Genomic DNA, 25,814 nt, shown 5'->3' on the forward strand with positions numbered 1-25,814 from the left:
TGAAAGCGAGTACTCCTCCTGCCTCTGCCCGAGCTCTTTCTCCAGGTTCTTCTATCATCATCTGGCTTTCCTCTCTCTGAGAAGTCTGATTTAGGATCTGCTCTGGATCCCCATGCCATGTTGCCCCAAATGCCTGAGCAGAAACACCCTCAGGAGCGAGGACTGCTGGAGACTGAGCCCAGCTTTCCCGGGAGCCGTCCTGTGCAGCAAGAGCCCCAAGGACAAGGTCTCTTTGAGGTTCTGCTGGATGACACCTTAGGGCCAGTGATGGGGCCTTGATCCTTCCACAAAGGGCTGCACATCTTAAAAGGAGAAAAACAGGGCGACCCATGCAATGGTTCACCAGAACTGGCTGGCATGTTGTTTTTCTGAAGGGTACATAATTGTCTTATGGGGGGTTTCGCTAGGCTTTGCACCACCAAGCAGTTCCTTGTGCCAATATTTGATTATGATGATACAGCTAATAGACATGCTCGCTTGTCCTTTCTTAACGAATTGGCTGTGCTGTATAATAGAGCGGTTAGATTTGTGTTAAATTGCAGCTTTGGGAGCCATCACTGTGAGATGTTATCTTCTCTGAACTGGCGTCCTTTATCGCAGGGAAGGGAATTGAATTGGTTTAAGATGGTACACTGTCAGTTTATAGGTGTGCTTAGGAGAGCTCTTAAGCCTCCTTCAACGCATGTAGGGTGAGAGCTGAACAGCAGAGGAGAGCAGGTCTTTTGCTTCAAGGATGCAAGGGAAAAGATTGTCAGCATATGGTTGTTTCTAAATGCATCGATAAACCCATTGACCAACGAGAGTGTCATTTTGCCTTGCTGATGCTATTGTTAATTGTTACGAGCTGTTAATGACCCATCTCTCCACTCTTGTGCTCAGGTGGTACCTTCCATTTGTCAACATTTCCTAGCCTCTTCCAGAGAGCCACCAGCTCCAGCGATGGCTTTCGGGTGTACACAGAAAGGGCTTTCTTTCCCAGCCTCGTGCATTTTTTAATGATCGTGCATTTTTTTTTCTCCCTGTCCCAGAGCTCCTCTGGTGAAGTCTTAAAGCTCGGTCCATCTCACCCTGCTCCCACAGCCAAGGGGTCCTAAAAACACATGGGTTGGGAGGGGGTCGCCTCATTCTCCATCAGGTTACTGGGGAGAGAAGGCTACTTTGCGTTTCAGAGATGCCATTTGGCATCGAATTTAGCCCCCTTAGGCTGCAGGAAGACAATGCTGAGGCTGGGGAGCAATCAGATGGGCTGGAGATGACACTGCAGCCAACAGATTAGCCCCCAGCTGGAAACTGCTTCCCTCCCAACCGGTACTGAGCGCAGCTTGCTTGGATTAAAGGCTCTGGCCCGCACTTGTTAACATACTCACTTCTTCTACACTTTTATGAGAAGATATATCCTGAAACGACCTTCTGCTTTGTACAGAAGGGCTCGTGGGACTGAGGCTGTAGGAAAGCACGCGGATGATGCATTCTTCAGACAAATAGCTCTCGTTATTCCAGATGCCTTCATCCCTGTCTTTCAGGGGGCTGAATAAATCACCAATTGTTGTAAAAATGGTAGTATCAGATTTAAAGACATTTTTGACCCTGTCAACAAGGAAGTATAACAACCATTAAAGCCTGCTTTCATTTATATAACTGCAATGCTCTTTTATTTGGATGTCAGTGACTGTCTTTGATGATCTGAAGAAACACAAGCCATGAAGGGATAGAACACAGACATATGCTCTGCCTGAGCTCCAGAACCAGCACAGAGGGCTGGACCACCCTGGGAGGACCTATCCACATTAAGATATGGTGTCTGACCCCACAGCTTTGTGGTCGGGTTAACTCCAGCCTGCCCTTATTGAAGCCAGGATATGTCAAAACTTTTCCTTGCCTCTTCTTTACTCACAAGTCCTAGAGTCCACCCAAACTGAGCATGAAGCAATGGCCAAATGGTTTGGACTCAAACAGGGGCTAACTTGGCCTTAGCCCTGCAAGGCAGTTGGTTTTGGCCTCAGGCTCATCAAGTCCAAGATCAAGGATCAGCTTTTCAGGTTTCGCTGTTTGCCAGAGAACACCTTCTTGGGCTTCAACATTTAACAGCCCAGACCAACCATGCTGAGGATGTTTAGCCATTGAATAACATAAATCCAGAAGCTAGATTAATAAACAGTCTAGTCTGTCTAGAGCAGTCTACAGGGTGGAGAGATAAAACTGTAAAATATTCATTATCGGCTTGGGGATGAAGTCATTAATTTAATAACTACCCATTGCTTTGCTTCTTACAGTTGTTAGCAGTCTGAAGGTTACAGAAGATTAGGTGGGAAACTTACTGCCTCCCTGCTGAGAGGAGCCTTTCCCATGAAAGCCACAGCCCAGCTCCCATCTGTCACCCCATTACGTTTGGAGGTGGTGAATATATTATCGTGCTGCTTATCGAAATAAAACAAAACAAAATTTCTGCTGGCCACATGGCAACCCTCCACGAAATTTAATGAGGACGCTGCCCTTTATGCACGAGGCTACTTCCAACAGCTGTAGAGATGAAGTCAGGAGGATCTTTGCTGGTGCTTGCTGTTTGCTCACGATGTGGCTCCCACAGTGAGCCTGGCCCCAGCAGCATCACGAGGGCAGGCGCCTTTGGGGACCAATGCTTTGGCTGCCTCTTGTCCTGAGAGGTTGGGAGCATTGTCAGAGCCTTCCTTGCCTATGATTTCTCAGTGGGTCTTCACATTTTCAGGAGAGGGAACATGGATATTAGTTCAGTCCCTGCTGTGATCTGATATTGGGGAGCATCCAGGACTTAGATATACGCATCCTCTTTATAGTGATTATGGATGGAATGCCTGATGAGTGTGCTTCCCCACCGACAATTACAATTCGCAGCGATGCTGCAGCAAAAATCGTGGGGGGAGGTAGGGGGGAGTAAGGGAGGGTGTCTGTCCACTTGGCATATTTTGTCATTGGTTTTGTCCAGGGACAGCAAAGAGCTGTAACCTGAACAAAGTGCACAGTGGGTAGGGTCTGAGCAGAAGACAGTGTATGATGGGTGATGTGTGTCCCCCACAGCCATCTCCTGCTGATAAGGGGCCAAGACACCGCTAATCCCCCCCTGACAACCACCCTGACAGTGGTGGCAATCAAATTACCTAAATAATTTTATCGAATCTTTGTAAAATAAATAAAATAAAACCAGGCACATACCACAAGCATGGGACACGGACCACAGCATGGATGGATATATGGGTGCAGCCACCCAGTTCTGCCAGGCAGCCCCCAGTTGCAGCCTCCCTGCGGGGGGACCAGCTCCAGCAGCACTTAGTGCCCATCCCTGTTCTTGAGAAGGGCAGGAGAAACAGCTCGGAAAGCACTGAAGGGTGCTGGATGAATTCTGTCCTGATGGAGCTGCAGCTCCCCTGCAGAGCCCATATTCCTCACTCAGCCACCAGCCTTTGAAGAGCCCTTTTGCCCATGGGCATCCCAGGTCCTCCTAAAGCCTCGAAGAGCTGCAGAGCCACATGGACTGATCCCAGGCAAAGCAGGAACAAGTGGGACCCCTAAGGGAGCAACGTGAGGAAGTAAGAGAGGAGAGATGGTGGCCAGTGATGGAGAAAGGTATCTGTGCTCTCCATTAACACAAGAAGCAGTGATAAGCACTGCAGGTCATGCAGTGACAGACACTGATTTTTACCTTGCACCATTTGGTGTGACTGTAGCTCTGCCACCAACCCAGAGAGCACCAAGTCGCCTTGTTTTCGCATAAATTCCAGGCTATCTGGTTGACTCAAGTTATCCTTGATGATTGCCCAAGGGAGAAAAGAAAACATCCCTGGAATCATGTTCTGGCTTCTGCAGGCTCCCAAAGGAGACGCTTGCGTGAGGTCTGTGGGCAGCTCAAAACAGACAAGTACGAAGCTGGGCCTCCAGGCACTGGGGATGAGAAGCTGTGGACAGGTGATTCACTGCAATACCTTGGCCAGGACTTCTCCCAACAGTTTAATGACATCAGGCTCTGTTTTAGCACAGATAGAGTGAGATGTTAGTGGCACCTTAAGCAGTGTCAGGAGGAAAGGGAAAGAGAGAGAGAAAATGCTCGTGAATCACCACAGACCTACAAGGTATTTCTGTTGTCACCAAGAAGTAACAGAAACATTTCTGCAGAGCGTTCACCTCAATTTTTCCCTCACAACAGACTAATTTGCAACTGTCAGCATAAGCATCTTTGTCCTGACCATCCTGTACACCAGTACACATTGAGCACGGGCAGGGCTAACTGCAGAGGCCCTACCCCAGTATCATGCCATCACATTACCCTTTCATTTCTCTTATCAATGCTGCCATTCAGTTCCACTCCTTATTCCCAGCCGTTATCACAATAAGCCAAGAAAGTGCAGAGCATCAGCCAGGAGGGAAAAAAATAATAATAAAAAAAGAACAGGTGAAATCCTGATGTTGTCAGCTAAAATAGTTTCCAGATGAGCTCTGCCCACAAAGCAGCTGAATCTTGGTGATTTAGTTGCCAAATTTTACATTTGCTCCCTCTCCTCCATCTCTCCTCTCAGCTGCAAGCTCAAAGTGGAGTCCTGACACTGCAAAGCGTTAATAGAATTAGTCTCCTGCTATAAACTGTTCACTGGGGCTTGTTAGCTCAATTGTTGATGCTAAATTCTTATCAGAACCACCTAAAAGAGCATTAATCAAGAAAGGCTGAACTCCCTGCCTGGGTCACAGAAATTTAATTAAACCCCAAGTAAAACTGGAAAATCATTTTGAAAAGAGAAGAGATGAATGCAAAAAGCTTTTCACCATTTGACTCTGCATCTTTGTAGTTCAAACCCTCAGCCACGATTTCAAAGAGAGTTTTGCGAGAGCAAAGGCTGAGTGAAACACAGACAAGACTTCCCTCAGTGCCTCCTTTAACACAAGGTCCTGGTGCTCATCCAGGGTAAATGAAATATGGAAACCACTGATTAAGGCCTGCTAAGGACCGGGATCCACAAATGCAAAGGAACAGAATGCCCTTCCAAGTAAAACTGTGATCTTCTCGAGTAAGGTTGTGTTACGGTTATTGGTTTATGTATTTGTATCTATTTCACATTTGCTGTGCAAAAAGGCTCATGCAACAACCATTTGATTGGTAGGTGCAGAGAAATATTAGTACTGGTGTCGGTACAACCTTGTGTGGAATAGTTCTGGGACCTCTCTTTGGAAAAAGAAAAGATGAATTTATCCCTGAACAGGTGCAGGGAAGGACTGGCAGGGTGATTAGCAGAACAGAGAACCTATCTTAGGAGAGGAGATTAAAAGAGCTTGGCTTGTTTAGCCTAGAAAAACAAAGGTTAAGAGGGGATATGATTACTCTTCATAAATACATTCAGGGTGGGAGGAAGGGAAATGATTTAAGTTAGAGGATAATATGGGTAGGAGATCAAATAAGGCTCATCTTGGCCAGGAATAAATTTCCATTGGGAATTGGAAGATGTCTCCTTATTTCTGGAGGAGGGATGTTTTGGAAAAGCCTTCCGAGCAGTACAGCTGAGCCCCTGGGGCTTTTAAGGGGAGATGGACACATGTTGTGGCTGGTGCAGCCTGATAAGCAAGTCTGCAGGTAGGAGATGTGGGACTACCAAAGTCAAAGCAGGAGCAGGAAAACATGATATGGCTGCTGTCTTGTTGTATTTTTATTATTTATGAATCCATAAAACCCACTGATTTCATTTAATCCATGATTCACTTGAAAGATCCAGGAATCATTTTCTTCCCCTGTAAATACAAAAAGTTTGATTTTTGAGATTTTTATTTGGCAGCCCTCTCCTAAATCATGGCAGATGGGCCATAACGAGACAGTGGAGGGATAGGATGCTGAACGGGGCTCACGGGTGCTCCTGGCAGTACCAAGAAGAGATGGAGCACCTCGCTGCTGTATGTCCCCAACGGCAGAGACCTCCAGTGATGTTTTCTCCCACTCTCAGCCAAGCTGCACCATCTCCTGGCTGCTTGCCTTTGATGATGCAGTTAAGTGAGATGAATCCAGGTCTTTACGAGTCCTTTTTCCAAGTGGCAGTAGTTATGCACAGTGCAATACAGTGGAAATCAAGACATATGTTCTTCCTCTTGCTTCAGCAATTACTCACAGAGCCCTTTGATGAAGTGAGGCAAGAGGATAGCTTTAGGAGACACACACACACACACGCATACCCTTTGCATGGCCAGGAGGATCTCAAGTGATTTGCTGTCAGTGTGTTAACAGTAATACTAGTGTACATGCATACGTCTGCATGTATTTACATATATGCATGTGTGTGTGTGTATGCATATATAGTATATGCTTCTGAAAGTGGTATAGTGCCAAACTGACCAGAAAACGCCACAGGGCACATTTTGCAAAATAAAGACAATGGTGAAACTATAACTCTATTTAATGCTTGTCCAGTTCTTAATTTATGTGAGTCATCCTGTCACTCACAAATTACCCTGTTGACTTAAAGGGCCATCCATATCGCAAGGCTTCAGGTCAGGCTGCCTAAGTGCACGAGCTTGGCCCTGCCTTTGGGGTGCTAAAATGCATTTTTACTATTTGCTTTTTCAAATATAGAAAAACATCCCATTTTAACTGACCATCACTAAGATGGACTTCAGAAGTTAATTCAGGCTGGCTGGTGTTTTAAAAATATGTACTTAAAAATGATTAAAAAAAAAAAAAGGAAGGAGGAAACTGTAAAAAACAGGGAAATAAAGATAAGAAAGAGCAAGAAAAATCTTAGCTTCAGCTTAACCTCATGAAAATTGCTTGCTCTCAGCAATTAAGTATCAGCTAACAAAGGATGGAGACTTGATTCTCACTGTTAAGACTGTAGAGCTGGGGGTTGCTGAGGGTAGGGACAGGGCTTGCACTTGCACCAGTGCCCCAGCCCAGGAGAAGATGCAGAGGTGCAACCGCCAGACCCTGCAGCAATGCCTGTACTGCTGGGGACACCTTGTGGTACATGCCTGAGAGACATAGTAATGCTGGGATTTAACTGACGCCACCAGGCCCTGCTTTCCCAATCCTACTCTGTTTTTTCCAATCTCAGATGCTGCTGGGGCTCTTCAATCCCGAGGGAGCTGCCCACACGCATTTGCAGACAACGCAGATGCTGAAGTTACTTACTAATCTATTGCTGACTATAACTCACGGATAACAAAGCCCCAGGTGAGCTGTAAGGATGAAAGGAAGGTCTTTTTAAAGAGTGGGGAAAGAAGGAGCACAAAGAATCAGCAATTACAGACCCGTAAAATCATGAAACACCCAACCATTCTGTTTTTCTAAATGTGGGTATTTTTGCAAGATTATCAGACAACTTTTGGTTTCCTCCAGAGCCCGGCGCTATGACCTATGTGGAGTTTTTTTCAGCAATAACTGTATTTTCAAAGAAGCCAGAGGGGCCAAAGCCCAATAGGGGAGCAGAACGGGTGGCTGTCAGTGGGAAGCTGGGCTGAGCTCGCGGCGGTGAAGGTGTGCCTGCCCAGGCACAGCCCAGCGGAGTCCTCTGTTAGCCCGCGGTTTGGGCCCCGTGCTGCACAGACATGTAGGAGCTTGAGGTGCCAAAAATAACCTGTCCCTTGGGGGTGACTGTCTCCCTTCAGCTATTCCCTGCCCCGTGGCATTTGGGATACAGGCAATGAGGTGGGGACTTGCCGTGGGCAAGTGCCTTCCCTACGTGCTTCTCCTGGCTAGTTCTTGTAATCCTCTGTCTGGAGATGGAGGGGCTGCAAGTCTCACTGATCCTGGCAGTGAAAGGCTGGAAGGAATCATGAATACACCTGGGAGGGTTCAGGATATTTGGGAATCCCTAAAACACTCCTCAAGCACTTTCTGGTCTTCTCGAGGACCTGCTGGAAGAGCAGCTGCTACCGCTGAATCTTCTCCTCCACCTCAGTAACAGTTTGCAGGGAGGCACAAGCGGTGCTCCCCTCGGCTGCTGCTGCCAGCTCCCTCTGCCTACGGCACAGCTGCTCTAGCAATAATAGGAAAATTTTTACCCACCTTTCATTTTAGCAATTTTTGCACGAAAAATAAACCAATTGCTATTTTGCAAGCGGCTCTAGCAGCAAGGGGAGCAGATGCTGAAAGGAAGCCCTGGAATCACACGTGTAAGGAGTTTGTCTGTTCTGCATTTGCAGCTTTCAACTGCATTGCCATTACGCTTGAGTGCTTTCTGTATTAAACAAGATCAGGCGAGCGCAATCGCCCCGTCCTGTTTTGGTTGAATCAGCAAGGAGGAGTTTCAGTGCTCACTCTCCACGAATAATCCCATTCTCCCAGGCAGCTGTCTGCAAACATCTACAGTATTACCCCGTGCCTCTTCCCTCTTCGCAGAGTCTGCTGTTATCATGTTAATGAAGGGAGCTGAGATAATCACCTTAAAGCATAAATAAACCTTGGATGCTGATTCACTTTCTGCTATTTGAGTCTCATTTACCAGTGCAATTCTTATTTTTTTCCACTGCGGGCTTGTTGTGTCTAGAAGGATAGCTCTTTCTGCTTTCACAATTCATCTTCAGACAACTTAAATCAAGAAGCCTCTTGTCTAGATGTGGTTATTTCTTCTCATTTTGTAGCCATACGTTGTATCAAGTCCTAGATCTAAGGCCAGTCAAGACAATTTTGTTTGATCCACAGCCTTAGCAGTCACACAGACTGCACAGCCCCAGCCAGAGCTGTGTAGGTCACTGACAGGAGAACACACACACACACTTTTAAAAGAGGATAATTTCTCAGTCTGAAATGGGTGACAGCATCTACCTTTTCCCCATGTCATGTCAGGCCCTGCCATGTTGGTTACAACCATTGAAGGAGCCTACGTGGGTGGGTAAAATCTAAATTAGGTGCTTAATGCTCAGCCAGATCGTGCTGAGGGACACTGCACGAATGGCAAGTCAGATAGTGTCACAGGCTTTAAATACTCCATTTTTCCTTCAAGCACCAGCCCCTGGTGTCAGGTGAATATGCTTCTCACTTCTTTTCTTCTCAGTAAATTTATATCTGGCATTTATGGTTGCAGAAAAAAAAAATAAAAACCAAGCATGTGGTTCAAGTTGGGTGTTCATAAGCTCAAAATGAAGAATATCAATTAGCTCCCAGAGTAATGTTTTTTTGCTAAGTTCCCATGATTTTTCCCAAGCCTGACTAACAATATCAGAACATCTGGTGTTGGCTATGCTTCACACGAGAGGTTCAGCTACAGCGCAAGGACGGTGTGTGCCAGCTGGGGACTGGCATCTCCCCAGCTCCTCACTGGCTCCCACCGCCGGGCTGCTCTGTGCATCCGCTCCCGCACCCTGGGAAGCCCCAATCCCACCCAGAGCTGGGACAATGTACTGTCACAGCAGGGATCGCTGTGGAGGTGTCCTGCAAGGGATGAGGACTGGGAGAACTGGGTGCTGAGCTGAAGGAACAGGTGTGGAAATGTTGCCCTGTGCTGGGAGCCAGAAATTAGGGCAGGGTAGGGGGTATGGGGCTGCGGGAAGGCAGCGCCACTGGGATGAGAAGATGCTCCCAGGAGGTGTGCAATGGGACAGATGGGGAAATAAGAGTCCTAGTCTGTGTGTAGTTGTTTTGTGTTTGCGTGGCAAGGTTTTCGTAGCAGGGGAGCTACCAGGGTAGCTTCTGTGTGAAGCTGCTAGAAGCTTTCCCCCCATCTGATAGAGCTAATGCCAGACGGACAGCACAAAGGTGGACTCACTGCTGGCCAAGGCCAAGGTCAGCAGTGATGGTGGCAGCGCCTCTGGGATAACATATTTAAGAAGGGGGGAAAAACCTTGTGCAACAGCAACTTCAGCTGGAGGGAGGAGTGAGAATACGTGAGAGGAACAGCCCTGCAGAGACCCAGGGCGGTGCAGGAGGAGGCAGCAGGGGCTCCAGGCCTGGGGCAGATATTCCCTGGCAGCCTGTGATGAAGACCACGGTGAGGCAGGCTGTGCCCCCACCCCATGGAGCCCATGGTGGAACAGTTTCCCCCCCACAGCCCCGGGAGGGCCCCACACCGGGGCAGGGGGATGCTCACAGCGGGCTGTGGCCCCTGGGCACCTCCTGGCAGGGTCTGTGGCCCCATGGGGAGAGGAGCCTGGGCTGGGGCAGGGGCTGGGGACCCCACGGGAAACCCCCTGGGGCAGGCAGTGCTTGAGGGGCTATGCCCATGGGAGGGACCCATGCTGGGGCAGTGCGTGAGGAGCTGCAGCCCTTGGGAAGGGCTGACACGGCAGCAGCTCCTGGAGGGTGGTCTCCAATGGGAGAGACCCCAGGCTGGGGCAGGGGAAGGGTGTGAGGTGGAAGGAGCGGCAGAGACAATGTGCGATGGACTGACCATAACCCCATTCCCCTGCACCATTCGAGGGGAGGAGGGAGAGAAGATGGAGAGTGAAGCTGAGCCTGGGAAGAAGGGACGGTTTGGGGGAGGTGTTTTAAGATTTGGTTTTATTTCTCATTATCCTGCTCTGATTTGATTGGTAATAAATTAAACTAATTTGACCAAGCTGAGCCTGTTTTGCCCATGATGGCAATTTCTGGGCGATCTCTCCCTGCCCATACCTCGACCCAGGAGCATCTTGTCCCATGTCCTCCCCCCTGCCCAGCTGGGCGGGCAGTGACAGAGCAGCTGGGTGGGCACGCAGCAGCCAGCCAGGGCCAGCCCCACCCTGCCATCCGTATTTCGGCTGGACCAGTGGGTGCAGGCTGTTGGTTCAGTTTGTATTTAGACCTGGTCTACATTTATGCCTGGCTGATATCCCTGTGCTGCTGGCCCAGGCTATATTTAAGCCTGGTCTGTCGGCTCCAGCTGCATTTAGCCCTACTCTGTAGCTCTGGTCAATATTTAGACCCTGCCTATAAGCCCAAGTAGTTGACCAAGACTTTATTTAGAGCCAGTTTGCACTTAGGGCCGGTCTGTACTTAGCTCTGACCTGTAGGCCTAGTGCATTGTGTGCTGTGGTTTGTATTAAGGCCTGGTCAGTAGCACTAATCATATGTAGGCCCTATACATAAGCCCCATAAGTAGGTCCCATACGCAGGCCCTGTGCGTACTCAGGCCACAGTGCCAGCAGGGAAGGGTGAGCTCCTGCTGGGATGGGGACCGGAGCCCCTCGGCCGCCCCCGCACTGGGACGGGCCCCCCTCAGGTATCCAGCGCTGCCCCCGGGCCCAGCAGTGGTACAACTTTCCCCCCCGCGCCGGGTCGGCATGGTACAGCCTAGAGAGCGCCCCCCGCCGGGCAACAGTGGTATGGTCCCTGCCCCCCCTTCCCGCGGCGGTGGTGCGCGCCGCGCCTGCGCAGTGGCGCGGCCGGTGCTCAGCTGGGCAGTGTTTACAGCTGCGGAGCGCGGCGGGACGGCTGCGCCTTCGGGCCCGGGAGGGGAGCGGGCCGCGCCGGGCTGGGCTGCATCGAACCGACCCGCTGCTCAGGTACGGCTGGAGGGCGAGGAGACTGCCCGCTGACGTGCGGCAGGCCCCGGCTCGACCCGACCCGACCCGACCTGACCTCACCGGGCCGCTGCAGCACAGCCCCGCCTCCCACCCCACCCCCAATTCACCTCAGCCCCGGCCTCAGCGCCGCCGCCTCAGGCTGCTGCCCCCCTCGGCCCTGCCCTGCGGCCTGGCTCCGGCCCTGGGCCCCCGCCGGGCTGCCCCGCCGGCCGCAGGGCCCTCTGCCGGGCCTCCGCCCGCCGCCTCCCCGTCAGGGCGGCCTGTGCTTCCCCCGGCGGCGCGGGGCCCTGGGAGGGCTGCGGGCAGCGGTGCTGTGCGGGGACCGGGGGCACCCAGGTGGGGGTAAAGCGCGGGAGTGTGTGTGTGTGTGTGTGAGTGGATATCAACGTCAGGCTGTCTTAGACCTTCCTCCCACTCGTCTCTATCACTTTCCTCGCAGCAGCCTGATAACGCAGGTAGTGATTGAGCTGTGCGGCGCGGGTCTTTTTAATTTGTTGTGTGAGAGGGTTAGAAAGGATCGGATTGAAAGCTTGTGCTAACTGTAATTTTTTTTTTTAGTCGGTAAATAGCCTCACCTTTGTTATTCCTTCTTGAGGGTATTATGTCAGAGCAGGGATTACCCTGGAAATCTGCTGGGGTGAAGAACTGCATTGTTGTGCCTTGTATGTTGTTTTGAGTCCTCCCCTGTGCATCTGCTGGTGTTTGCCTTGGAAGAAATTGCTTTAATTTCAGTGTTTTGTTTCAGGCGTCTGAATGCAGCTTCTCATGTCAGACTTGTTTGGTTTTCTGGTTTGCTTTTCTTAAAGGGGAAGATGGCAATGTGCAATTGAAGGGATGTTTCAGCCCTAAAAGGCTGCTTGGTTTGGTACCTGTGTTGTGATCAGCTAGTGATAATGGTTTTTGCATGTGAACTTTGGCTCTGCTCAAATTTATGGAAATACGTGCTTTACCTAGAAGTGTGAAAAGGCCAACTGGGCTAATTGTGGAGGAAGAGGATCTTGTTAAAGAGTTTGTTAAAAATAAGTCCTACTCATAGTCTTGTTTGCTACTTCCACTAGGAAAAGGGAAACAAGGTTAAACAAAGGTGTGGAATTAGCCAAAGAGGAATTTAAAGGTCAGAGTTCTATGTTGTGCATTTTATTGGAAGTAAGCTAGGGTCCAGTAAAACTGAATATTTCAGAAGTGACTGATGCCTGTCACAACATGGATATTCCTTAATCTCACTAGAAAAATGTCTTCCATGTTGTAAAACATGGAGTAACAGTTGTTGATCATATAGTTGAGCTAAAACCAGGTCGGACCAGTTGTCCCAGTGGCGCTTGCATACATCAGAAAGAATTTGTTGGGGATCCAAAGTGGAACACTGTTAAAGGCACACATTTTTATTCATACTTTAAATCTGAAAATGTAGGCTTTTAGTAGCAGAATTGCTCAAGTGGAAGGAAGAAGCAAGCCTATGAACAAAATATACAAAAGAAGGTCAAGGGAATTGATACCCTTGGGGAAGAGAGTATTTTAATGCAAAATGTTGCATAAAGCATACTGATCAATGATATAAGCAATCCTATATGTGCAGATGAAATGAGCTGTGGTGTATGTAAGAGGAGGAAAAAAAGAAGAAAGAATCAAATTGGCTGATGAACCACGTGAGCCTTCAACTTGATACATTTCCACTGTGAAGTAATAAAACACATTCATTTTTTGCAGAGAAAATGAAGGAGTAACTACAGAAAGGAGAGGGGTGGTACTTTTTTTAAAAAAGTTTTATTAATGGTCTGGAACTGGATTAATGCGTGTGAGACGTGAATGTATTAAAAACTAGCTCAAGTTCCCTGCCTAAGTATGTCTTATTTTATGTGTCTCTACAGGTAATCAGGATGATATGTTATTTGAATAACTGTGAAATTTCCTTAGACTTCTGTAGCTTTTCTTTGTTTCCTCTGAAAATGAAAGTGTGTAATTTGCTCTTGCTGAATGTAGCAAATAAACCCCAATAATTTAGCTGTAGGTAGATCTTCTGATTCCAGGAATGAACTCCAAAGCTGCTGCTTCTGTGATTGTGAGCAGAGAAAGGCATTGTAAATAGTGATATTTTTTTTTTTAAAAAAAAAAGCATTTTTGTTTTCTGAAAAGTTTTTTTTTTCCTCTTAAGATATGTGAAGGGAAGAAAAGCTAGATAAATTTTGAGTGATAAAGTTCTTCCATGTTCTTCTCCCTCTGTGCTTTTTCCTTTACAACCTGTAGATAATTTACTACATGAAGTATATAGCCATGCTTAGTATAATGCAGAGTCAAGGAAGGTGCCTGATTTTCTTTTCCCCAAACCAACAAGACTCAATAGGTTGCTGGAGATGATCATGTTGGTGAAGCCAGAATATTTTGTAATTCATAAATCTGTGTCACTGAAGAGTTTTCAAGTTGGGGATTAGCTCATCCAGGACTTAAGAGGACCTAAGAAATTCCACAGGCTTCAGTGGAAATTCTCTCTGCAGATGTTGTCTGTATTGTTAAGAGCTTTACTAATGATAGTGGCTCAGGCTCTAAAGATGAGCTGTGTGAAAGTGCAGTTGCTGAAGTAAGCAAGCTTGTACTCTAGGTCTGAATATTTTTGACCTCTGTGAAATCAGCATCTGATGATTTTCAAAGAAAATGTAATTTGAGATTTTTCTGGTTCTTGCTGCCTGTATTTTAGTCTCTTAATTTCCCCTTGATACTATAAGAGGTAGAAAGTCTGCATGTGGCAAGAATTATGACAGGCAAGCCAAAGTGGCACTGTTGGTTGGATTTGCAATGAAAAGTGACCTATAAGCATAGGAGCTAGAACAATCCTTTTGTGTGAAAGGGTTCAGGGGAAAAGCTGACATGCTGGTAAAATGTTGGTAGTGTTTGAAGACAGGCATTGCACATTTGAATTGTCTGTTGCGATTTTCCCCACTAGTGTCAGGTACTAAATGCCAGATCTGCTGTATTTTTTTTTCATTGTTTGAATGGGAGTGCTGGTGGTAATTTTGTTCTGCTGCTGGTGGTCCTTAGAGTACCTAAAGGTGTGTCTCTAATACTTCATATACGGCAGCATAATTTAGTGTTGAAGTGCATGTCTTATACCTCACCTTCCTTTATTATCTTTTAGTTTTAGTGCTTGTAGAAAACTGTTGAAGATGGGAGGTGCAGTGAGTGCAGGAGAAGATAATGATGAATTAATTGATAACCTGAAGGAGGCACAATACATCCGGACAGAACTGGTAGAGCAGGCGTTCCGAGCCATTGATCGAGCAGACTACTACCTAGAAGAGTTCAAAGATAATGCCTACAAGGACTTGGCATGGAAGCATGGAAATATTCATCTCTCAGCACCGTGCATTTACTCTGAGGTGATGGAAGCTTTGGATCTGCAACCAGGGCTGTCATTTTTGAATCTTGGCAGTGGCACTGGTTATCTGAGTTCTATGGTTGGACTCATCTTGGGTAAATACCTTTTCAGTCATGTTAACTGTTTATGTTAGATTAGAAGAAAAGTTTTGAGATTGGGAATGAAGCATTCCTCAAGTAATGAAGCTGAAATGTAGCTAGGAAAGTAAAGAATGCAGTAATCCAACTGGCCAATTTATCAGGATTCTTGCAGCCTTCTCTATGGAACTGGATGAGATCCAGATTTCTGTGGCAGTTCAGAACAGGCAACAATATGATTGCAGAGGTGGCTTTAGTGGGTTTCTGCAGGACTGGATGTAAACTTGGGGTTTTTGCCCCTTGAGCAAGAGCACAGCTCCAAAGCAGGAGTGCCATGTTTAAACTAGAATTGAGATGTCTGCAGAAACCTGTGACTACAGCTGCTCTGTGCCTTGTTTGTTTTTACACTGTCCTGTCTAGACTGAAACATGTTTGAGATTCAGTTTTGACTTACCAACAAAGAGGTGGGAATAGTCTCTGGAAAGCGCATCGGAACTAACTGTGACCACATCTACCATAGGCTCAAAGCAATGCATCAAAGTGCAATTATACAATTGCAATTCACCCTTAAGTATTTTAGTCAGCAGTTGTGCTGCCAGGATAGACAGCGAATGACTGTAGGGTACATGTTTTCCTTTTGTGGGAGCGTCAAGAATTTTAACTGTTGAAGTGTATGTTGTCAGGATAGAGCCTTGCTGCCATCTCCCATTCGTGGGTTTCTGCTGGGTTTGTTGGGATTACCTAGGATGCCAATATGTAACTCTAGGGCTTTTGAATTCTTTCAAATTTTGGGAAAAGTTACCAAGTCAGTTCTGAATAAAGTGTGAGAGCTAACAACTGCTGTATTTTCCAGTTCATTTTTGCTGTTACTTGAGGTGCAATATGTGGTTACTATTCCTGATTCCTTTGAGGAGGTTTTTAGGATATCAGCAAGGGGTTATAAAAATAACATAATGAGTCCCTCAAAAAAAAAATATCTTCAAAATATGCAGGATATTGTTCTGCATTGGAATTTTTTCCAGGTGGTCATTAATAGTATCAGTGTTTCCATCCTACAGAGGAATTTCCTGCATAGTTAAGAGCAAATGACTCAAGATCAATTGTGCAAAACAGCCTCATTTTCTGCCAAAAATTGCAGGTATAGGGTTGCAGTTCCCACTGTGGTACTAAGATAGGTGACCCTGTGCAAGTGCTGGCTGTCTGACACTCGAGGAGTGATCCGTTACAAGAAGTAACCAAAACTGTATTCATCCTGCTGGATTTTGTGTCGTTGCATGTAACCGTTATCCTGACGTTCTCAATTTGCAGGTCCTTTTGGTGTTAACCATGGTGTGGAGCTTCATTCCGATGTGATCGAATATGCGAAGCAGAAATTGGACTTCTTCATTAAAACAAGTGACAGCTTTGACAAGTAAGAATGTAGAATGTCCATTTGAATTTATTTTGTGCCTTTGGCTCTATGTCATTCTTGCTCCCATGTGGCAGCTCTGGATTCAGGGTAATCTGAGGATTCTGGCTCCTTAGGCTGCCTGAGCTGCAGTGTGTGACCTTCGAAGCTGATGGGTATTGTGGGGGTGTTTCAGAAATTTGTGCAGTGTTTTCAATAGCAGTGCTGCTGTTGCAGAGCTTAGAGGAAGCTGAAGGAGGTTACTTGTTACCTGCAAGTGCATTTTAAAATAACCTGAAACTTGCAAATAACAATAATTGTTATATTTCTGATCTGAGAACATGCATGGTTATCAGAAGAATATGAACTGATTTCTGTGGTGGCCTAGTATGTTTTATCCGAGAAGAAAGAAAAAATAGGGTGTTTTAAAATATGAAGGTAGTTTTATGATGATTAAGTTGGTACTAAAACTACTTGGGATTTGATTTATGTTCTTCCTTGGAACCTATTTTGCTGCTGTCACAAGTAATAACTTTCCAGCAAGATAACCATTGCCAATAGTAACCTCAGCAATAAAAGTTGTAGCTGTCATATTTTTTGGATCCATCTCACAGCTTGTTCAAACAGGGAAGTGAAGCATCTCTGGATACCTGATAGCCCTCCTCTCGTGGGAGGAAGAAAATTAAAGTCATTACATGTTGGAATTTAAACCACTCAGCCTTGTGCCGTTACTGCTGTACTGGAGAGCTACTGATGAGAGGGCTGTATTTTCTTGATGTTGGCAGCAGACCGAAAGTTTTCGGTGTGGATGGTGGTTGCGCATAGATGATGGTGGTTTTTTTTCCAGAGTCACATTGCTATTGTTTGTGTAGGTGTTTTAAGGAAGACAATTTTTTCCTTCTCTCTCCAGACAAATACAGCCATGGAGCAAAAGTGAGCTGAATTCAAAAGTCAACATGAGTGGAAAATTGGCATTGCTGAGAGAAATGTCTGCTTGGTTATGCTGTTAGAACACCGTGTGCAGGAACTCTTAGCTGGCTGTTCTGAATGTCTAGCACACTTTACAAAACCAGAAAGCTTCAGGAAGTGTTTAGGAATAAATAGGTGCTATATTGAGCTGCCTCCCAAGATACCAGTAGAAGAATGGATATGTTGTACAGCTTGTATGAAAATCAGCTATTTAATGTAGGGCTTAAAACTTAGGTAGTTTTGGAGCATGTAGGAGAACCAGAAGCATCGTAGAATCATTCATTATTGTTTTAAACTGAATCAGAAGTGTTTATGGGCAAAAATTCTTTTTTTTGAAGGGTGAAATCACAGTTCTTTTGAAGCTAATGGCAAAACTTCCATTGGCTTCAGCAAAGCATAGTTCTGAAGCATCAGGTGATTAGTTCCCCACAACATCTGAAAACCATTTAAAAGCTTTTGAAAATGAAAACAAAAAAAACCCCACCAAACCTGGTGCAGGACTTTAATATTTGGAATTGCAGGTCTAATATTTATACTTGCATATTATAATGGGGTCAGCATCAGGTGACTAAAAAAACCTTGTTCTGAAGAGTTTTTTGCAGCTTAAGTTTGAAAATGCGCATCCTTATCCTTTGGAGATTGTAATCTAGAATTCTCACTTCATTGTTCTGTGGTTTTGAGACTTCTAGCTGTGGTTAACATCTAGAATATATAGGCTTTGAAGGAGAAATCCTGTGAAACTGTTGGGGTTATTTAAGTGCTTTTATCACTGTTTCATAATCATGAAAGTAATTCATTTGATAAATTGTAATATTCTTGTACGATACACATCTTCATTTTCAGATTTGAATTTTGTGAGCCATCTTTCGTTACTGGCAATTGTTTAGAGATTTCCCCGGACTGCACTCAGTATGACCGTGTTTACTGTGGTGCTGGAGTACAGAAGGAACATGAAGACTACATGAAGAACCTGTTGAAAGTTGGGGGAATTCTTGTCATGCCTCTAGAAGAGAAGGTTGAGTGCCTTTCTACTCATATTTCTCTTTGAGTTATTCTTAATTCTGATCTCGATTTAGTCAACAGCTTTTCCTTTAGTTTTCCTTCAGTTTGCCCTTTTTGTAGCAGGTTGAAGTATTAAGTGCACCAGTTTTCACAATGAGTGGAAACTGAACTCTGCACACTTGATAATATTTAAGAAATTAATTGTTCTGCCGGTCTTTTGCATATTTCAGTCTGTTGTTAATTGCTCATGTACTTCCATGCAGCAGAAAAATCTAAGCAAGGCTTTGTTCAAGTTATAAATCTAGTGTTATACTTAATGGAAAAATACATTTTGCACCCTAACTGGCTTATCAAAGTGTGCAAGTTGTCCCTATTTACAAGTGTCAGTGGATTATTTTTTTTCTTTCAGTAAAAGTAGAAAACTGTCCTGTGTGCGAGCTCAAGACTGTAATTCATATTATTTTTTTGGTGTAAAGGTGTGCTATTTTAATGGACTTGAGTGGCTGAGGTGTAGGTGTCTGACCTCTTACCTCTGTCAGGGTAGTTGAGATGAGCAGAGTTTCTTCCCAGTGAGATGCTGTGCAGTGAGTTAATTTGTGAGATTTGAGCTGGAACAAAGCCAGTGACCTGCAGACTTCCTTCAAGAGCGCATGTTCATCAGTGACTGACATGTTCTCTGTGGTCACATGTAGCTGTTCTAGAATTCAGAATTAAGGAAGACGTGGGAAAGCAGGGTGACCCAAACTGCCAGTGCTCATACTCTGTCGCAGCAGATGAAGTTACTTGGGGCTAATCCTGTAAGGAGTTCTCAGTTTTTCTCAAAAAAAACCCCCAAACCTCACCAGTGTTTCTCCTTATTACCTAACTTACTGTTGTAGCTTCTAGTACTTTAACCACTTGTCTGGGCAGAAAAGTTGTTTATTTTTTTTGTTCAGAAAACTTACTATAGTTCACACAATGGACAATAATCTCCTTGTTTTGGTTTAGTTGACTAAGATAACTCGTACTGGCCCTTCTGCCTGGGAGACCAAGAAGATTCTTGCTGTTTCTTTTGCTCCTTTGATTCAGCCTAACCACGCAGATTCAGGAAAATCAAGGCTTGTTCACTTGCGTGAGTACAGACGTTCTTGAGTATGGGGGAGGTTTCTTCTGCTGTTTGGCTCTAAGCTGCACCTTCCTTCCTTAGATGTAACATCCCTATGGATATTTTTGAGGAAAATTACTTCCAATTGCTTCCTTCTTTGAACAGTTGTCGTAAGTCCTGTGTTGGATCGCAGTCTGTCTTTGAGCATATCTGTGGAGGCCTGGTGCAAGAATCAGAAATGCATAAAATAGATTCTAAGTACAAATGATTTCTTGTGAAACTGTACCTAAACTTTGTGGGGTGTTTGGTCATCGTTTTTGCACATGCAGACATCTGTTTTAATCCTGAATCACGTACTGTCATGGTTCTTGGGCACTGCGGTATGGTGATGGAAAATACACAAGCAGTACCTTTGAACAAACATAATATATACTCAAAGGCTTTCACTGCCCAGCAATTCAGAATTAACCCTGAACCTGGAACTTGAGGGATAAAGTTGTGCAATTTTTGGTTAGCTGTTTGAAATGCAGGTCATATGCAGTGGCCTCAATCTTTAAGCCATCAGTGTGGAGAGGCGTCTTAAGAACACATGAAGACAGAGATACTTCCATAAAGAGATTAATGAGGCTTTGTTCTTGTTCTGGAAAGGTGTCTTTGCATGACAAAAAGCAGCTCAGTAAGCAGTCCTTATAGTGCTGTAAAGTTCATAAAGTGTGTATTTCAGCATACTTTGTATGGTGGCTTTGTTGTGAGACTTGCATATATGTTACATGTTATTTTTTTATGGTTCATTCAGGTTGCAAGAAGTGTGTCAGTAGAAGACAGGGGTTTTGTTTGTTTCAGTTTTAATTCATTTTAGTACATGGATGCATGTGCATCTGTACTTTTTTTTTCTTTATGCTGCATGAGTTACTTTGTGCATTTATGGGCTGGCAGCAAATAAGTGCAGAAGACAGAACAGTCTTCCAAACCATTAATGTGGGAGGCATTTTAATACAATAACTTATTGTATGCTTCTATAATTACTTTTACCAGATGATTTCTAGCCTGTCTTCACCCACCAAGTCTGAAGCAGTTTTTGAAGAGCATAAATAGTACTCATGTTTTATAAGTGAAGAACTTGGCAAAGCTGAATTAACTTCACAATAGAAAAACCATTTTATGGAAGAATTAAATAGACTTCAGGTCTAGTTATCTACAGTAGGAAAATATCTTTTTCGAAGTTATTAAACAGTCACAGTTTCAGTCACTAACTCTGCATTCTTATAATCTTTAAGACATGTGTATCTTAAAATAATCGTGAGGACTTGACATCAAAATATGAAACTCCTCTTTCATCCCGTTCTTTTTTTTTCAGTTAATGAGAGAAATGCATAATTAGATTTTGTTTGGAAAGTTACAATACAGTTTATCTGAGTTGACAGGAGTTGAATAGAGCTGTTTTTGTAATCACAGCAGGGAATTCAAGTGGCCTGATTTAATTTGAGCAAATACAACTTTTCCTATGAGTACTCTTGAGGGGAGTTTCTCCATATCTGTTCATGGTTTTCATTTTGTTTAGCCCAGTGGCTGTTCGCAGCCTCCAGGATCTGGCTCGCATAGCCATCCGAGGAACCATTAAAAAAATTATACATCAAGAAACAATGAGCAAAAATGGAATGGGCTGAAGAACCCCCAAGATTTAAACGAAGACGTGTGCGTCGCCGTCGCATGGAAACTATTGTTTTCTTGGACAAAGAGGTCTTCGCTAGTCGTATCTCCAACCCATCAGATGATAACAACAACTGTGAGGATATCGAGGATGAGAGACGAGAAGAGGAAGAAACTAAACCCTCTGAACTAAAGCCAGATCCTCCTGTAAACTTTCTGAGAGAAAAGGTCTTGAGTCTGCCTTTGCCTGATCCTTTGAAATATTACCTGCTTTATTACAGGGAAAAGTAATTTCCTTCTTCTAGAAAGTGGGAAGTAGGCAGAAAATAAAGTACTACTTAGGGCTTGACAAATGTGTACCACTTGCTTGCCTGCTAATATGACCACCCAAGGCAGTAGGCTAGCTGGGGAATGTGGCTGCTGTATACTTAAACATTATAGCTTTTTTGAGTTTCTTCTTTCTTCTCGGTTGTGTGCTATAGTTTTATTCTACAGCAGGAATTCCTTAGGAAGCAAGTTGGTGAAATGCTCAGCTGCTTATGGAAAGGGTTTAATTCCCTGAAACTAACTGCACAGAGAGATTCTAAAAACCTCACAGCTGCTCTACTGAATTGCAGGTTTTAAATATTCTTAGCAGTTCCCCAAAGACCTTTGTTGTCTGCACTCCTCCCACTAAACCTGCCATGTGTTTACCATGGTATGCGTTTAATGGAGGATGAAGATTATTAGTAAAAACTAACCTGGCAAATCTTGTTTCTTCCAGTAATCTGAAAAAGCACAACTTTTACAGAAAGGAAAGAATTTATGGCGTTACCCTTGAGGCATCCAGGTTTTGAATGAGAAGGAAAGCATCAGCTCCACTTTGGTTGGTCTCAGTTTTGCTTATAAACCATATATAATTTTTCAGTAAAAGGTAAAAATGTTTTGCAGAATATTGGTTTTCTTAATGGAAAACACCTGTTCTAGTGAACTTGTCTGAGATGCACAGGGGGTGTGTTTTTCTGTGGCTTTTTTTTTAAGTGATGGAGGCAAATGAAGAATTGCAAAGCTGATTAGCTTTGACAGGATGCTAGGGTAGTCAGGGTGTGACTGTTGTCTCTGGAAGTGTTCACAGAGTAATTCTGAATGGGGAAGAGGGTAAAGAGGAGATGCAGAGCAGTCAGTTTATAAAAACTGATGCTGAAAGCAAAATCTGCAATTTTGCTGCTGTGTGAGATAACTTACGTCTGCTGGGCTGAACAGAGTGAGGTGCAGATTGTTAGCCTGAGCAGGGTAGCTTGTGTCCTGGTTAAAAAGCCAAGTGTAGTTTTGTGGAGAGGGTGTAGAACCTGAAAACAGTCTAGAAAGCCAAATTGATGCAGTGCTTAGGTGTTCCCACATGTGTGCCTCTGCTGTAGCAGGATGGCTAGAATACAACTTGTGCACACACAGATGCACACAGGTATGCAGAGCATACCATAGGTGGAATGAAGCTGATCGACTTGGTAAGTTATTTTATTCCTGCAACAATTAAGTAGATGTTTTAACAGTGTCATACAGGAGGACTTTCCACTCTGCAGTTCTGTGGATGTGAACTCTAGTTTTGATTCCCAAGTCTTCCTGTAATGGTGATGGAAGGAGACAGGTGTTTAGAAGAGGAAATTTGCTTGGTTCAGCCTGTTTGAAAAGTCTGCCTAAACTGGTAAGGGCTGGAAAGAAACCCTTGAGCTTGTATTGATGTGAAAAATACTCCTAAAGCTGGGGGGGAGGTGGGTAACAAACCCCCTCTCAGTAGGTAATGAAGATATGTTAAGGCATTGCCCCATCAGAAGCACTTAAGTTGATATCACTTTGATATCTCTTTTTTTACCATCTCGTCATTTTCTGAGGAGGAAGGAATGAAGATTGTCTTGCCAAAAATATGCTGTGTTTTGGGTTAATGGTTCTGAGTTGCACAACTTGCTTAATGATAAATAGTGTTTTGAAGTTCTGTGTGGCTTTGAAAATAAATGGATAACTCTAGTACATCTAAGCCCAAGGTGCAGAACTCTTCCTTGCTTAACAGGCTTTTTGTGTGTCTTTGAGAATATAATCTGATAATACGGTGTCATTTGGCCACTGGCACACAACGCAGTTGTAGACTGTGTTTTGCCTCTGGTCTCCACTTCTGGTCTAAATGATACTCCTTGCTCCCTCAGATTTTTATTTCTTTATTTTAAACGGGGCAGTTCTGTGGCCACTGAGCTGATGGTTTCCTGTAAACATGCAAGTACCCATCTTGTAATTCTAGCAACTAAAGTGAATTTCTTTCTACAAATGGCAATCCTGAATAACAGTGGTAAATAGAGGCTTAATTGAATCTGTGTAATATTTCTCTGTGCTTCCCCAAAGGCTGTTGCCTCTGTATTTGTTAGGCATTCCTGCTTAATAGCTGTCATACCAGGTATGTGCCTTTCTGTACTGTGGCACAGTTTCCATACCCCTACAGAGTACAGGGTGTCTCCTACGGTTGGCTGCTAGGTCATCCTTCAGTTTGTTAATTACAAAACTTGTTTTAAAGAAGTTGCTTTGAAAATTGTATTAAACTTCAGGTTCATATTAGTAAGCCTCACTGAGGTTCTGTTGAAGCTGACCAGTTGGAGAATTGTCTTTAATTTATCCCTGTTTGATTTTTATCCCCATCCCACCCTCAGTTGTAAAAGATATTTTATCAGATTTTTCACCAGATTTGCCTTTTTTATTACATTTGCTAGATTTTTGTAGCTTTCTATAAGATGCATAAAATACTGCTATTTTTTTCCTGGATAAGGTTAAATAAATAAATATATATACAGGAAATTTATGTTCTAGGTTGTCAAATTGTCCCCTTGTTCAAAAACCCACAGATTCGAACAAACACATAGTAGAAATTCTGTGTAATATAATTGTGAAATAGTATTGCTTATAGCCTGTAAATAAAGGGGAACTGTAAATACATTTTCCCTGTGCACAAGCACTTGCACTGTAGTTTTGTATGCGTTTCTAATAGAGTAATTGTAGCTTAACTGTTTTTGTATAGTCTGTAAGCTGTCTAGGAGTTTTACCTGCTTTGTTTACTTTTGTGTTCCAAGTAGTCTTCACTTCAATTGTATGTGTCTCCTAGATTTTGATACAGCAGTAAATTTGCAAAAACAAATGAACTTGAAGCTGCTTTAATCATTAGTGTATAAACTGAAAAAATCTATGTGTAGAAGCTAGAGTTAAACTGGCCTGAGGCATGCAAAAGTGTTATGCAATTTAAACTTTATTAATAAGTGTTTCTGTATCAATAAATTCAGTAAAGACTTTTTAGCCTTCTTAACACGGCTTCGCATCATGTTGTGATTACAATACTTTGTAGATAAGTACTTATTTCCATAATTGATGGTTAAGACGCTAGAACACTAGAAAAAGCAGTTAATGTGATGCAGGTGCATAGTTTTTGATGAACTCTTCCAGACATAATCTCTAAAAAGAAACCTGCCCAGCTGATTTCTTTATGTAATGGAGTTGTGCAAGATGTGTTTTGGAATTAGTGTACACAGACCTGGTCTAGGTTCAGTATATCAGAACGGTTAAAGAGTGAATTGACTTACATGGCTGTTAGAGCTGTGGCCAACAGGTATTGAGAGGTCATTCAGTCTGCTTCTGTACTTCAAGGAATTGCCTAAACGAAACATGTCAGGAGTTAGTTTAATGCATTCTGAACTGCAAGTCCCCTCCTGTCTCCTGTGCTCTGTTTCAGTGCTTAATTAATGCAAATTTTTAAGAGCTGGTGTTCATGGCTTCCATTTCAGTATTATTGAGAATAATATTTTGGCATCAGCTGTAGTAGGAAACGGATCACCATAGCAAATACAGCTGTTGCTAATTAAATGTATCTGTTAACCTTTATTCCGCAGGATAATTATTGTATAGTATGTTTCTTCCTGTCATCTGTCTGTATGATAGATGTCCTTTTACCGACTATACATAACATGAGACTAGTTCAGCGTTCATGTTTTCCTTCACACGATGTTAAATGAAAAAAAAATTCTTTTCTGCTTTAGAAAGCTATGGATGTGTCATACAAATGGTATCAAGTAAATTAAATTTGTCAGATAATGTTTGTTCACTTAATAGTAAAACATACATCACAGTTCTTGGGAAGTAGTGATGAGCTCCTCAGGGGACCTACTCCAATGAAATCTTTCTACTGGGGTGAAGTAATAGTTCAAAACAAAGAAGGGTGGGAGAAAAGAACAATCCACACCTGAAAAACAAACCCAGACTTCCTTGCATTCTACTGGTGTGAAAAGTCTTGTCTAGCAGAGGCTGGAAATGCTTAAGCACGGAAAACAAGTGTTAACTTTCATTCCTGTTGCTTAGGAGTTAACTTTTGGTTCTTGCTCAGAGCTGCACATATTTTTGTTTTAACAATTTGTCATGTTCATGGAAAATAAGAGAAATTAATGCAAGAGTAAGGGAACTGTAATTGCTAGCGTTTCATAACATCTCACAAGCATTGCGCTTCTGGTGAAGGAGAGATAACGAGGGTTCAAGTGAAGATCTGTTTCTAAGTAAGTGTATGGGTTGCAGAACTTGCCTTTTTGTGCTCAGGTTATTCCCTGTGGTGTGGCCACTGTTAAACCTGCTGACTTGGCTAAAGATCCTGTTCCTACCTGCAACAGGAAAATACCCATGAATCCTTCCAGAAGCTGCCACCCACCGCACAGCCAGGTACTGAAACAAGATTCCAGAGGCAGTATGTACAGAAACATGACTGATGCCTCTCCCAGCTGTCCTTTTAGCAATATAAATAAACCTGGAAGGGATAAATAAACCTGGAAGGGT

The 25,814-nt window shown here is 44.0% G+C and overlaps 2 protein-coding genes across 2 annotated transcripts in view; both read left to right on the plus strand.

Annotated features, from left to right (window-relative positions):
- The first annotated feature begins 11,290 nt into the window (after positions 1-11,290).
- PCMTD2 (protein-L-isoaspartate (D-aspartate) O-methyltransferase domain containing 2) lies at positions 11,291-24,303 on the plus strand. The gene is given in 8 exon segments (XM_037401569.1): positions 11,291-11,424; positions 14,576-14,910; positions 16,201-16,303; positions 18,092-18,263; positions 19,238-19,361; positions 19,893-19,898; positions 20,901-20,997; positions 20,999-24,303. Coding segments are annotated over 7 exon segments (1,086 nt in total). The 5' UTR covers positions 11,291-11,424; positions 14,576-14,603; the 3' UTR covers positions 21,276-24,303.
- A 122-nt stretch (positions 24,304-24,425) lies between these two features.
- LOC119154246 (peroxidasin homolog) overlaps positions 24,426-25,814 on the plus strand; it is a 48,029-nt gene continuing 46,640 nt past the window's right edge. Inside the window, exon 1 of the mRNA XM_037401568.1 lies at positions 24,426-25,700. The gene's annotated coding sequence lies outside the window, so the exon portion shown is untranslated. The remainder of the gene's footprint in view (positions 25,701-25,814) is intronic.

Source organism: Falco rusticolus, chromosome 10, assembly GCF_015220075.1.
Source record: "Falco rusticolus isolate bFalRus1 chromosome 10, bFalRus1.pri, whole genome shotgun sequence".
In the NCBI taxonomy this organism is placed as follows: Eukaryota; Metazoa; Chordata; class Aves; order Falconiformes; family Falconidae; genus Falco; species Falco rusticolus.